Source organism: Puma concolor, chromosome B3, assembly GCF_028749965.1.
Source record: "Puma concolor isolate L17-30 chromosome B3, mPumCon1.1.hap2, whole genome shotgun sequence".
Classification (NCBI taxonomy): domain Eukaryota; kingdom Metazoa; phylum Chordata; class Mammalia; order Carnivora; family Felidae; genus Puma; species Puma concolor.
The window spans coordinates 109,898,727-109,912,795 of NC_141672.1; the positions used below are offsets into that span (position 1 = coordinate 109,898,727).

At 49.6% G+C, this 14,069-nt stretch overlaps 1 protein-coding gene across 11 annotated transcripts in view; it reads right to left on the reverse strand.

Moving 5' to 3' along the window:
* Positions 1 to 14,069, reverse strand: part of MEGF11 (multiple EGF like domains 11) — a 362,425-nt gene that overhangs the window by 52,411 nt on the left and 295,945 nt on the right. For all 11 annotated transcript variants that reach the window (XR_015252725.1, XM_086710990.1, XM_086710991.1 and 8 more), the window contains exons 9-10: positions 13,419 to 13,631; positions 5,935 to 6,109 (exon numbers count right to left, since the gene is read on the reverse strand). Coding sequence is in view for 10 of the 11 variants with exons in the window: in XM_086710990.1 (XP_086567116.1) it covers positions 5,935 to 6,109; positions 13,419 to 13,631 (388 nt within the window). In the remaining variant the exon portion in view is untranslated. The remainder of the gene's footprint in view (positions 1 to 5,934; positions 6,110 to 13,418; positions 13,632 to 14,069) is intronic.

Here is a 14,069-nt window from a genome sequence, read left to right on the forward strand (position 1 = left end):
AATAGCAACAGCAGTATGAATGAAAAAATAATGGTAATAATAAGCTAACTCTTGTTAAAAGAGTACTGATATGCTAGGTATTCTAGTTATTGTGTATGTATTAATTAGTTCTATCAGCCCAGTAATCCAATAGGCTTTATTATTATTTCCCTTCCGTATATGAGAAGACAGAGGCACAGAGAGGTAAAACATCCTGCCCAAGGTCACACAGCTAGTAAGCAGCAAAGCTGGTATTTGAAGCGAGGGAATCTGGCTCCACAGTCTCTGGGTAACCGCTATGTAATATTGCGTAAGGTAGAAAGCTCACACCATTCCCCGCGCCCCCCCCCCCAAAAAAAAACCCCAGAGATGATGTTGGGTGATAGCTATTCTAGTCCCACTACAGCTACCTGTTTATCTCAACTGCAGAGAGACCAATGGATGTTTTCAAGCCTCAGCCCTGCTGGCACGGTCTCTCAAGAAATGCCATGAGTTTCCTTCCTATAGCGGTCAGTGCTGGAAACTTCTGCTTTAAGGGCATTCATTGCTCTTCTCAAAAGTTTCATCCATTTCAAAGTGAGTATGTTGAGCAAGATGTTCACATGCTAGACATGGGCCAAGGGGGAGGCAGCTGGAGGAGTAGACAGACTCTGAGTATGAGCCATCTGCTATGGGAACAGAGGAGAGCTTAATTCTGAAGAAGGAATATTCAGGGAAGGCTTCATGGAAGAGGCAGCCTTTGATCTTAGCTCTGAAAGGCTGAGAAAGATTTTCATAGAGATAAGGAGAGTGGGGAGGGCATTCGAGGAATAGGGAAAAGCTTGAGAAAAGGCACAGTCAGAGGCTCCAAAGCAGACACTGTGCTTAAGGAAAGGTGAGTCATGTGTGGCCACAGCAGAGATTTGTGGCAGGACTTTAGCAGGAGATGAAGTTAAGGTGGACTAACTAGTTTTAAGGGCATGCAAAGGACTAGGGTTTGAGTTTTGTTTGGTGGGTAAAGAGAAACCATATAGAGGGATGATGTGATTTCAGCCTCCAAGTGGATAGACAGCTCCACTTAGTCCCCTCAACCACGGTTAGGCTGTTCCTCACTTCCTGAATCATCCCTCATGTGGACACTCCTAGGACTCTGCTGGCCTGAGCCTCCGGTCTTGCGACCCTCACTCTGCCCTCCCACACTTCTGTTCAACCTGGTGTTCTGACTGGGTGGGACCCTAGGTTCTGATAGGACAAGACAACCTTAGAGGAGAGGCTTGTGGTGGCTGTCCAAGGTGCTGAAACAATATGCCTCCCAATTTTAAGACCTCCCATTAAAAAAAATTTTTTTTTTTTAACGTTTATTTATTTTTGAGACAGAGAGAGACAGAGCATGAACAGGGGAGGGGCAGAGAGAGAGGGAGACACAGAATCGGAAACAGGCTCCAGGCTCTGAGCTGTCAGCACAGAGCCCGACGCGGGGCTCGAACTCACGGACTCAGATCATGCCCTGAGCCGAAGCTGGACGCTTAACCCACTAAGCCACCCAGGCGCCCCTAAGCCCTCCCATTTTAATGATTAGTTCCCATACCACTGTTCTATTGCGGAGCCGATTTCATTCCCATTTTACAGATAAGAAATAGAAGCCCTGAAAGCTAGCATAACCAGAGCTACGAACCTGGTTTCTCACCTTCTAGCCCAGGGCTCTTTTGCCCCACCCAGCAGCCCCAATGTAATTCAGCAAACCATGCCTCAAGTAATTATTACACTGGCATTGCCAAGCTAACATGTAAAATGCCTAGACTTTACTCCTACCTCCAGCTCTATGTCCATTTCCCCAAACATCAGCAGGTGTGTCCACCCCATAATGCTTCCTGAGACTGACCATTTAGGGTGATCCACAGGTACTTGGGTGGACCTGCTTGGAACCACAGCTGTGCATATTCATGGCTCTGCTTGTTCCAAAAGGAACCCCTGGGTATATATAGCTCATCTTGACACTCTCTTTGATGGGAGGAGTGCTGAACTTGGAGGAAACACTGCCCCCCTCCCCCCAATACTCTCATAGTGCACCAATAATGAGTACCATTTTACTGGGTGCTTACTGTGTTCCAGGCACTGAATCACAAACTTTCCATATGAAGCTTCTCACTCTCATGGCAAAGTCTACTCTTAACAATGGAGGAAATTCAGGCTTAGGCAGGCGCAGGCTTAGGCTTGCCAGTAGGCAGAGTGGGAATTGGAGGGCAAGGATCTGAACTCAGATTTGTGTGGTTCCATGGTTATCTGTCAGTCAAAGTCTATCATCTAACATATGAGAGCTCAGCGGCTCCCACCACTACTGGCTTTGTGATCCTGGGCAAGTCACTTTTCCTGTTTGAACTTCAGCTCCTCATTTTCAAATTGAAGAATGTGAAAGTGCACCTCTACAGGGCTCTTGTGAGGAATAAAGATGAAGCATGCAGCAAGGACTCAATAAGTGTTTGCTGCTAGTGTGAATATGATTGTTACTGAGCACAAGCTCTTTGAAGGCTAAATGGATGTCTGATTAGCCTTTCCATACCACCAGATGATTCCCAAGTTTGTCAGGGTAAATATCTAGTGTTCTGAGAAGGAAGGAGGAAGAATGCAAAGGCCAACACACCCAGGCTGCCAGGTGGGTCTTGCTTCTGCCCCATATTCTCATGGCCTCTGCAGGGGTTGGGGACCATCTGGCCGGAGCAGGCAGGCCACTAGACTCTCAAGGGTGGTTCTCGCTACCTTACTAGTACTCTTCACATCTACGTTGAGTCTGAGGCCATTCTCAGGCCTCAGAGACTCTGCTTTAATAAAGCTATCCCCAAATCCTCCCTAAAGAGCCCTTGGCAGGGAGAGCTTTGCTGGGTGGGGCCCAGCTTTGCTGGGTGTGGCCTCACATCTATTACCATGTTGGCTACTCACATCCAATAGCAGACAGGAATGATGTGACTCCCATCTTACAGAAGAGGAAACTGAGGCCCAGCAAAGTGAGGCAACATGTCCAAGGTTAGTGAGCCTAGGATAGAGGTCTCCAAACACTCAGAAAAGGGCTCTTTTAATTAGTCTCTAATTAATTGCTCATCCTAAAAATCTTTCAAGGAAAAGGGCAGCTGCATAAATTTATAGATTAACTAGCAAATAAAGGCATTCCTAATTATTACTGACTGCAGGGCATTCTGGTGAAGGTCTCAGCCAAGTCGGCTCTGCTGATTGCCCCAACCCCAACCCTGACCAGAGCTGGCTAATTGCAGGAAGTTGCATTCATTCAGAAGCTGGAGTAAAAGCAACAGTAATGAGTTCCCCCTTGGAGCCTGGTGCATTCAGGAATGAGTCACACTGGATGAGAACAATTGACTGTCCTGTAATCACCTCCAGCAGCTCCTGCTCAACACCCAACAGGGCCCCAGAAGAGCCTTTCCAGGTATAATGAGGCTGGGCAGGAGGAGATGGATGAGAATTCACAGGGTCTCACCAGGGCAGTTTGGCTTACAATCTGTCTTAGCCCTGAGCCCCAGGCAGGTAGGACTCCACAATGAGATGATTACTGCAAGTGCCAAGTCTCCCAAAGTTCAAGGGCAGGAAGTCATTTGCATCCCAGATGGGAGGAAGAGAAGCAGGGGACTGGCCTCCAGACTGCAGGAGCCCTGGTCTGGGGGCACTGGGCACACAGACTCTGGCCTCCCTAGCCATCTGAAGGCTTTGATTCTCCCTTCTATTGAGGAATAGTGACTAGGCAGGCAGTTGGGGGGTGAAGAAGGGGGAACATGGGACACTCAGCAGTCCCACAGATGATGTATACAACTTCAATGAGCCCCTCTCCCTTGGCTAACACACACATACATCACACACACACACATACACAACACACACCCCTCCTTGCTCCTACTTTCCTTTATCTCCCCCATAAGGGTGTGCTTTCTGACATGGTCCCTGATATGTGCTTTCTGCACAATGGGCCATCTTACACTTGATCTTAGCCAAAAGGCGGAGAAGCGAAGCATAGTGGACCATCTTAGAAATCAGTGGGTTCATTTCCCCCTGAACACTTACCATTTACAGATGGAGGAACTGGGGGCTCTGAGGGAGGAAGCCATCTGTCCAAAGTCATAGTGGAACTGGAACTGGGGTCAGAATGCCCACACTAAATGTCTGGTGTGATCTGTTCACTTCCACTCAGTCTCCCAAACAACTAGTCTCTCCCACCCAAACCAAAACCTTGGGCACTCACATTTTTCTGTGGAAATTATGGCCAAAGCACACACCAATGAAGGTAAATAAGAAAGGAAACCTACAGGGGGAACAGACTTCTTTCTCTTTCAAAGATGTCACCGGAATTCATTTTCACCCAGTTTTATCTGCACCAGGGAGGAGGAGGAAGAAGGAACTAAACAGAATTTTGTTCAATAGACCAGGGCAACTTGCCCACAGAAGACACCAGGCAAACCCACACTCCCATGTTGTGCTTCCCTGTAGATCGGTGGATCTCCACCTTGACAGCACACTGGCCTCAACTAGACCAAAAATATCAGTGTTCTGGGGCGGGGGTGGGGTGGGGGGACAGGCAGCAGTGTTTATGAAGCTCCCCAGGTGATTCCAATGGGCATCCCAAGTTGAGGACCACCCCTTCCTACTCAAAATGAGGCCACTGACCAGCAGCACTGACATCACTTAGGAGCTTGTTAGAATGCAGAGCCTCAGGCCCCACCTGCATCTACTGGACCGGAACGTGCAATGCAATAGGGCCCACCGCTGATTCATATGTGCACTAAAGTCTGAGAAGCACTGAGGTGAGGTACTTGATGTATTTCATCTCTATACCTGGCAGCAGTTTTGCGAGGCACATGTTCCATTCCAGAGATCAGGAAACCGATCCTGAGAGAGGTTAACTCACTGCTCCAAGGTCACGGAGATGCTTTAGGACAACCAGGATGTGACCCCAGTGTGGTTCCAAAGACCACACTTTGTGCTGCACAGACCACTTCCTACAGCACAATCAAATATATGGCCCTGGGGGACCCCAGAGTGCTTGGGTCCTCAGACCCACTGGGCACGCCCCACCTTCGAACAGGATTCCACTTCCAGTGTCAAGTTCCCTCACCTCATAAAAGCCAGCATAATTCATGAGAAAATACAAATAGTAAACACATGGGGGAAAGGTTCACTCTCCCCAGTAATCAGAAGAGAAATGCAAATTAGAGCAACATCAAGGAGCCATTTTCTACCGATATAATTAGCCAAAAAAAAAAAAAAAAAAAAAAAAAAGGATGTTAGCAAAGTTGTTTTGAAATAGGTACATTTGTACATGGCTGGTGGCGGTATAGATTTATATAACCCTTGAGGAAAGTAATATGGCACCATCCATCAAAAGCCATAAATATATTATGCCCACTGACCCTGGGAATTCACCCTAAGGAAATAATTCAATAGGAGAGGAAAAGCTGTTTGTAGGAAGATGCTTATTGTAACATTTGCCGTGAACATTGGAAACAACTCAATATTCAGCAGTAAGGGAATGGCTGAGTAAACTGGGGTACATCAGCTCCTGCAGTGTTATGCAGCTATTTAAAATGATAATCAAGAAGCCCAAGCAGCAAATGTGGGTGAAAGCAAGTAGAATACAAAACTGTGCATACTGTGGTTATTATGATGGAGAAAGACCGTGTGCATAGGATTTGGACACGGAAGAGCTGGGCAAAGACAACCGGTGCTCAGGGTTGAGGGGACAATGGAAAGACCCCCTCCTTTTAATCTACAATTACAGACCTCAGTATAACTGACCCTTTGAGAGCAGCCTGGGGGCTCTCTGGTCAGGAGCTCTCTGAGGGAGGTGTGGAGTCACTTCCACTCTTCGTCCCTGGGCAAAGGGATTCCCAGATTCCACTCAGAGGTGGGAGGAGCTGACGCCTCCTCTTCTGTGTAGGCCGGAGAGCATGAGGCCGTGGGAGACCCTTCCCATCTTACCATGAAGCCTGGGGCACAAGTGCAGCTCCCAGTGATGCTGTGGCAGTCGGCGCCGTTCTGACAGGTGCAAGGCAGCTGGCAGCCATTGCCATAGTAGCCAGCAGGGCAGGACTCGTTGCAGTGGTGGCCAGACCAGCCTGGCTGGCAGGTGCACGCTCCAGTTACTGGGTGGCAGCTGAGCAGATGAGAGAAGAATGAGGGGACAGTCTGGCCAGAGAGGCAGCCACGTCCCACCCTCTGCCTACCCTAAGTCTGGTCTGCCAGGGTAGCAGGATCAAAAGGCCTCTCAGGTTAAAATACTTACTGCCTCGTTTGTTTGTCAGAAGGTGTCAAGGTCAAGGTCACATGGTCTTTATGGCCCCAAGAAAGCAAGGTTCATGGTAATTATATAATTTACCTAAAGTCACATAGTTTGCAAAGGAAGCAGCAAAATCAGGATTATAACACAGGTCTTCTGACTCCCAAAGAAGTGCTCTTTATAATGCAAATACAGAGTCCAAAGAAGAAGGGAGCCTTCTTCAGTCCCTTCCCTATGACTATGATGTCCAGAGCCTTGCTCACCCTGTACTCAAGGCAGATGCCTGGTGAGGCAGCAGGGCGTGAGAGGGTTGCAGTGAGACCCAGTGACTCTGCATATTGTAGGTACTCCATGGACATTTGCTATGTTAAAATGAGACCTGAGGGCAGATGTGGTCTCTCTCCTCTGGCAGTGTCTGCATGGGACAGGATACCTTCCATCTGGGCTTTGCTAGGGCTCCTTAAGAGTGACTGTGATAATCTTTAGCCCTTATCTGTCTGGCTGCCTGGCATGACCTCTAGAGAATAGGGCAATCTCTGGCTAGCAGAAGTCTGATCCAACCAACAGCCAATATCTATTCATGATCAGAGGGGATGCTGGTGTGGTGACCATGTACTTCTCAAAGCTTCTGTGGGGAGTGTAACTGACCAATGACCCCAGCTACTGTGTCTGAAATCCATCACTACATTCACTCAGAGCCCACACTTCCCCTGGGCTGCTCCCAACTAGAGGATGGCACAGACATTAAAGGTTGGCCCGTTCCTGGGAGACTGGAGATTCTTCTGATGGGCAATTTGGTCTAGAGACTCCCCATCTTGCCAGACTTTCTTAGAACTGTGATATAATCTAGGACTTTCCACCCAGCCTTCCTTCCTTCCCTCTCCTTCACATGGGTCAGACCTGCACTGCACTCTGATGTTTTCCTAGCCTCCCAGCCCCCACCCCGTTTTCCCTCATAGATGTTTCTCTAGTAAATCTCTTGAACATGGGGGAGAACCCAGACTAACACTCCAAGGAAGATGCTGAATGGTAGAGACAAGCCAACCTTCCTGGATTCCCTGTGTCACCTGCCTCTCTTCTCCAGAGTCCAGCTGAAGGGATATGATCAAAAGAGGCACGCTCTGGCCTGGCAGGGGAGCCTGGGTACAATTCTTGATTCTGCTAAATTCCACGAGGACATGGGTTTTGTCTCCCCAGGTCATTGCTGTATCCCCAGCACCTGGCTTGTATTCACTGCCCAATTAAATATTTGGGAGTGAGTCATACTTTCACTATGAGTAATTATATTCTGTGTCTATTGACTTATCATATGTCTCTCCCACCAGGTGGCAGCTCCATTGGGGAGGGCCCTTTGTCTATTTCACCTCTCTCTGTATTGTACCCCAGGGCCTCGCAGAGTCCCTGGCATGCTAGAGATGCTCAGTACATATTTGGCAAATGAATTAATGAACACACTAATTGTGTGAAGCCCAGCCAAGCTATTTCTCTTCCAGGAGCCCTGGTTTTCTCATGGAAAACGAGGGATGGACAAGAGTAGACAGTTTCTGAATAATAAGTGCAAGTAGCTAATAATCATCTTGGAAAATGTTTAGTCTCATTAATTATCAAGTCAAAATAACAACGAGATATCACTTTTTCTCTATCAAAATAGATTTTTTTTTTAAGGGACAATACTCAATGCTGGTAGAAGGTTCTGGAAAACTGTTTGGGGTTATGTATCAGGAGTTTTAAAAATATTCAGACCCTCTGGTCTTATAATTCCATTTCTAAGAATCTCTCCTAAGGAAATAATCATAGTGGCAGAGAAAGATTTATGCACAGAGATGTTCCCTGAAGCATTATTTATAATAGAGGGCAAATGAAACCAATTTAAATAATAATGTGACCAGGCTATTAAAACACCAGGCACTTTATACATATATTTCTAATCTTCAGATAAGCCTGTGAGTTAGGCATTAGAGCCTCTATTTTACAGAGGGCACTTGGAGGTAATGTGACTTGCTCACAGTCACATGGCTAAGTCAGGGGAAGCAGGGATTCAAACCCAGGTCTGTCTGACCATGTTCTATCCATGGTCTTATGCCGCCTCTGACAACAAAGTGCTGGTTACATGAATTATGACAATTTGTATGAAGAGATGTTACAGAAATATCCAAATGCTTCCCAAAATCTTTACTGATACCAGGTGAAGTGAAATAAGCAAATTGTAAATAAATCATGATCTAAAATATGGAAAAAGTAAGACAGATATACACAGACGTGTATGAAGCACGAAAAAATGACAACAAAATGGCTTTAGGGTTGAGAAATTATGATGATTCGCAGTTTTTTCTTTAAAAATGTATTGTCGAGGGGCGCCTGGGTGGCGCAGTCGGTTAAGCGTCCGACTTCAGCCAGGTCACGATCTCGCGGTCCGTGAGTTCGAGCCCCGCGTCGGGCTCTGGGCTGATGGCTCGGAGCCTGGAGCCTGTTTCCGATTCTGTGTCTCCCTCTCTCTCTGCCCCTCCCACGTTCATGCTCTGTCTCTCTCTGTCCCAAAAATAAATAAAAAACGTTGAAAAAAAAAATTAAAAAAAAAATGTATTGTCGAATTTCCCCAAACTGAGCATCAATTCTATTTATACACAGACGTAAATCAATAAAAAGTGTAAATAAGCGGAAAAGAAGAATCATGCAAGGAATGAGGGTTTTAAGACTTCCTGGCTCCAGACAAACTCTTCCCTGAGCCCCACGCCACGAGGGGGACATGGGTAGTTACGTGGGTGCCATGGGGCGGTGGCCCCCACGTGGTGACCCTGACCCTCAGCTAGACAGATGTGGGGCACGCCTTTCTGTCTCAATACTCTGAGCAAGCCCCTTCTTGGTTCCACATTTCCAGGAGCCTCTCCTGGGGTTGGAGGGACCAGCTTAGTGACAGTCTCAGGGATGGACACGGGCGGATCTAACAAACGACCTGGCAGCCTTGGCTGTGGCCATCAACTCAGCCCAGCCCCTGCGATGCCAAAGGGTCTCAGGCACGCTTGTGCCCTTCCCATCGGTGGGTTCTCTCACTGCAGACCCTGGCTCTGGTGGGACCGCCACCCCGTGAGAAGCAGACCGGGCACACGCTGCCTGGTGAACCTGACTTCTAAGTGCTCCCGCAGGGCCCGCCTGTAGTCTCAGCCACCAGCGTTTGGTGTGTGCATTGGTGCCAATTTCACTTTTCACTCTGAGCACTGGAAAAGCTCAAAACTGCATCTGAAATCACTTCTTTCTCCCTCCTTTCATGTCCCTAAAATTCTAGGTAAAAAACCCATGATCTCTAGTTTCTTAATTTGATTGCTTATCATTAATTATAAAACCTCTCAAATACCTTTCAAGAGGGGCTGGGGGGAATGACTGCTGGCTGTGTGATTTATGACTGAGAACTGGGCACCTTCCTCACATCTGATCTCTCCCAGGTGTCCCCTGTTCCCTGCTCCCCTATGCTTCGTGGTGGCAGAGCCATTCCCTCAGTCACACGGTGGACAAGTGACTGTTGGTTAGGCTCAGGCAGAGGTCACAAACATTGGTGTTTACGCAGGCTCAGTTCACTGTTTGTTTTTTTTTTTTCCTTCCCCTTGTCTTTATGCCATTTTCCCCAGACATAGATTAATCACAAATTAATAGGAGCCGAAAGCTGAACAATACAGGAATCTTTTCCGGGTGGATTTTTCTGTCGTTTTTATTTTGGTGGCTCTGAGATTTCTATCAATGCTGCATCTGTTGGCTAAATAAAATCTTTCAAAGGTAATACATGATCATGGCTGCTGGAATTCGTCTGTGACAATCCAGTTGTGGAGGGGACACGGCAGAGGCCTGACACACAGGCACTCTCTTTCTCAAGGTTATTCCTTTATGAAGGAGGATCATTTCTTTGTGCGTGCTCCACAGCATTTATAAAGAGAACGAAGCGGTGGGGGGTCTGACCAGCCACTTCTTCCCTCCTCGGGCACATGAGTTCAACCTCTGTGAAGCAGGCTCTCCAGAGGGGCACCGGGCAGAGAGAGGCTGGGACCAGATGCGGAGGGTTGGGGGTCGAGAGTACTCTGTCTCCCTGGGAAGATACTCAAGGCCTTGCATGCCTTCTTGGCGGGGCTCTGCCATAAGCTCTCAGAAGCCAGGGGGAGTTGGGGGCTAGGCTTCTGGGGACCCCACACTCCATGTCTCAGGGAGCTGGGGGGACACTTCACCTTCAAAGACCACAAGAGAACTTTTGCCCCCACTGGGCTGATGAAAGGTGATGGACAGACTGGGAAACTGAGACCTAGAGAGGACAAGTGTACATAGCAGGGCATTTGATCAGACAGAGCAAATGTCCTGAGGCCAGGACTCAGGGGTCCCAGACCCCACCCAGGATAACTTAACTCCCTCGAGATGAGAAGCCATAGAGTTCTCCCTCTACTTTTCTTGGATCCCAAGAGAAGGCTCTATATTGGGACAAAAGCTCACGGAAGAGAGGAGTGACGTGTGTCCATGCAGAGGAAGAGAGGTGTTCCCTGTGGCCACGAAAATGAAGTCAAAAACAGCCTGAGAGAGTTGAGTCAGGCCAGAGGCTCTCAACCACGGGCAATGTACCCTACATTCCCCATCCAGGAAACAGTTTTGCTTGTCAGAACTTGGGGGCGGGTTGTGGCCACTGGGGTCTAGTGGGTAGAGGCCACGGATGCTGCTAAACCCCCTACGATGCACAGAACAGCCCCCACAACCAAGAATTATCCGGCCCTAAATGTCAACAGTGGCCAGGTTGAGAAACTCTGAGTTAGACTGAATGAAAATGTTGAGTATTGTGGGTTCAGTTATTGGGCCAGTGTACCAAAAGAGCGGGGTGAAATATGAACAAAAATAGTAAGGCAGACATCAGCCCAGTGGCAGAACCACCTAGAGGCATCGGCTGAGTTGAATTCAGTGATTCTTCTTACTGACGGTCTGCCCTGTGCCAGGCACCGTGCAATGCTGGGCAAGCCAGGTCATAACCGCCCTCAAGGAGCCTGGGCCACGTGTGACACAGCGGCCTGAAAGGAGGCCGCCATGCAGACACGGAGGAGCCCGGCCCGGAACCCCCAGTTCTAAGAAACGCTATGGATTCCCAATCCCTGAAACATGACATGTGTTAAAGACAGGAAAGCAAACAATCATCAATATTGGATGGGCTGAGATTAGCGACGGAGAAGAGGGAGTCCTTCCAGATTAATAATGCATGGAGGACTCCTTCAGAGGAAAAATAAATTATGCAGGGCACGGCTGCTCAGGCACAGGAGGAAAACAATAGCTCTTTAATCTGGGGGTTGGTTGAATCTCTGTGGCAAGGAATCTCCCTGCATTGGACCTCAGCGGCAGCAGTCCTGCTTCCTGTCCCCGAAAGGGTCCTCCCTTGGCTTCCAGCTGGGGTTGGGCGGGGGGGGGGTCCTGGTGCAGTTCCACCTGTGCAAGAGGTCCAGGCCCCTGACCGGCCATATGGAATACCTATCTTTAGAGCCTCAGAGCTCTTACCCTGTCCTCCAGACCCAGCAAGGACGCCACCTCCTCAAGACTTTCCAGACCAACAGAGCAGTTTCCTGTGACGCTTTCTAAGCACAGCCCTGGTCAGTTACTTGAGCACGTGTTGGGACCCAGTGGGGCCAGCCACATACATCTTATCGATTCCAAGATGCACGTTTCCCCGCATTCCCCCCCTCTCAGATATTGGGTGTGCTATACAATCAATGGTACGTCATGGTTCAGGTGATAGCATTTTCCTTTCTTAGTAGTCTGTAAAACAGAGCTGTGCCTCACTACTGGTATTGTCTCGTATTGGAAGACATATGGTAGAAGGGGCTCAGTGTGTGTGAGTGCTCCAGACCTGAGTTCCTGAGGGCTGGACGGGTGTTGAGGGACTCGATTTCCTCCTTGTGGTCCAGCCCCACATGCTCTCAGTGTTTGCTGAATGAATGACTGAGTGAATGACTCAGGTCATATATAGGTCTGCTCTGCTGGCTCTAGGGCCCTCTCTACAGTGTCTTCTCAGCCCTCTGCCTTGCAGGCAGCATCATCCCAGCCGCTCAGCTCCAGGGATTGAGGACCGAGGACAGATCACCTCTAAGCCATAATACCTGCTAAGATGCCTCTGCTTGCAGTGACCAGAGGCTCTTAGGTGATCTGTGGAGAATCAAATGCTGGAAATGAAGAGGGGGCTGGGGCCAAGTCCTGGCTGTCCCAGCCACTGGGCTGCAAAGAAGAGGCATCTCTGTCTGGCCTGCAAACAGCAGCGATACCCATTGCCCCGAGCGTGCAGTCCTCCCGAGCTGTCTTGCAGGTCCGAGGAGAGAAGGGAGACTCCCCCATCCTTCACCACCCAGATAAGAGGCAGCCACATAGAGTGCTGTGGAGGTGTTATCTGGGGCCGACAGCCTCATTTATTACCAGAGGGTGCTGCCAGCTGGTGCATGAAGCAGGAAGTGAAGAAGACACGGAAGAGGTGGCCCAGGGCGGCTCTGGCTTCTCCGCTTCCCAGATTCAGGCTTCCCTGGAAGCAGCCGTTGGTGCCAGCTTCACCTGAGATGCCCTCAAACCCGAAAGGACACAGACTGCAGGGAGAGGCTGGCCCTGACCTCTGTCCCTCCTACTCCTCCACTCTAGCCAGGGCCTGCTGGGACAGCCCTCTCCAGGTCCTAGGAGAGCCACACTGATCTCTAAGGCCCCTTCCAGTATTGATCCTCTGAGCTCCAAGGCCCTGGCTTCTGCCCTGGCAGTCTTGTCCCTGAACCTCTAGGGGCTGGCGGATGGCTTAGTTAGGCGTGGAGCACGCAGAGGGGAAGTTTCTCAAGGACAATGGCCCCAGAGCCTGTGGCACGTGAGCTGAGCCACCCTAGCACCCCAGGACCATGTGGCCACACTCCACACTGCTGCCCTGAGGGTCACCAAACTCCCTCCTTACTTCTGTGTGTGGGGTCTCAGGCGGGCCCATTTTCAAAGCTGGCAGCTGGGTGTGGTAGACAGAGGCAGGTGACCCGGGTCCTGGTCCTGGCTGTCTGTGGCTTTGGCTTCCCCTTTTCATCAAAGTGGTTAGCTGAGCTCTTTCAATGCCCCACCCGGGTGACCAATCAGGGGAGTGTGCCCTGAGAAGCTCCCTCTCCACCGGTGTTCACCCGCCCACCCAGCCCCCGGCTCACCTGACCCCAGCTCGTACCTGATGGTGTTGTCGGCATCACAGGGGCAGGGCAAGGCACAGCCCAGGCCATACAGTCCCTCAGGGCACAGCCGCTCCTGGCAGCGGGGGCCTTTGTAGCCGGGATCACACTCGCAGGCGCCGGTGGTGGGCGAGCACTGGCCTCCGTTGTGACAGTCACAGCGCTGTGAGCACTGGAAGCCGAAGGTCCCAAACGGGCATTCCTCTTGGCACCTGCGGGAAGGAGACTGGGGTTGAGGCTGTGCCCCCCCACCTGCCCTTCCAGATCAGCCCAGCACACACCCTGTGCCTCTAGGCCTGAGCCTGGGGTGTGGCACCTGATCCCAGCATCCCTCCCTCCCTTCTCATCCTCCAGGAAGCACCTGCAGGCAGGTCCCCGCTTGGTGCCTGGTCCCCTCAGTCCCCCCGGCACGGAATTTGTATGGTCATATTTCATTGATTAGAGGCCTTAAATGGGGTTTTACTTCACTTTTTTTGATTGCGGTAAAATATATGTAACATAAAATTGAACATTTTAACCATTTTTAGGGTTCAGTGGCATGAAGTATATTCACATTTTGTGCAACTGTTTCCACCATCCAGCTCCAGAACCTTTTCACCTTCCCCAAGCTGGAATGTCTGTACCCATTAAACAATAAACCTTATGTATTT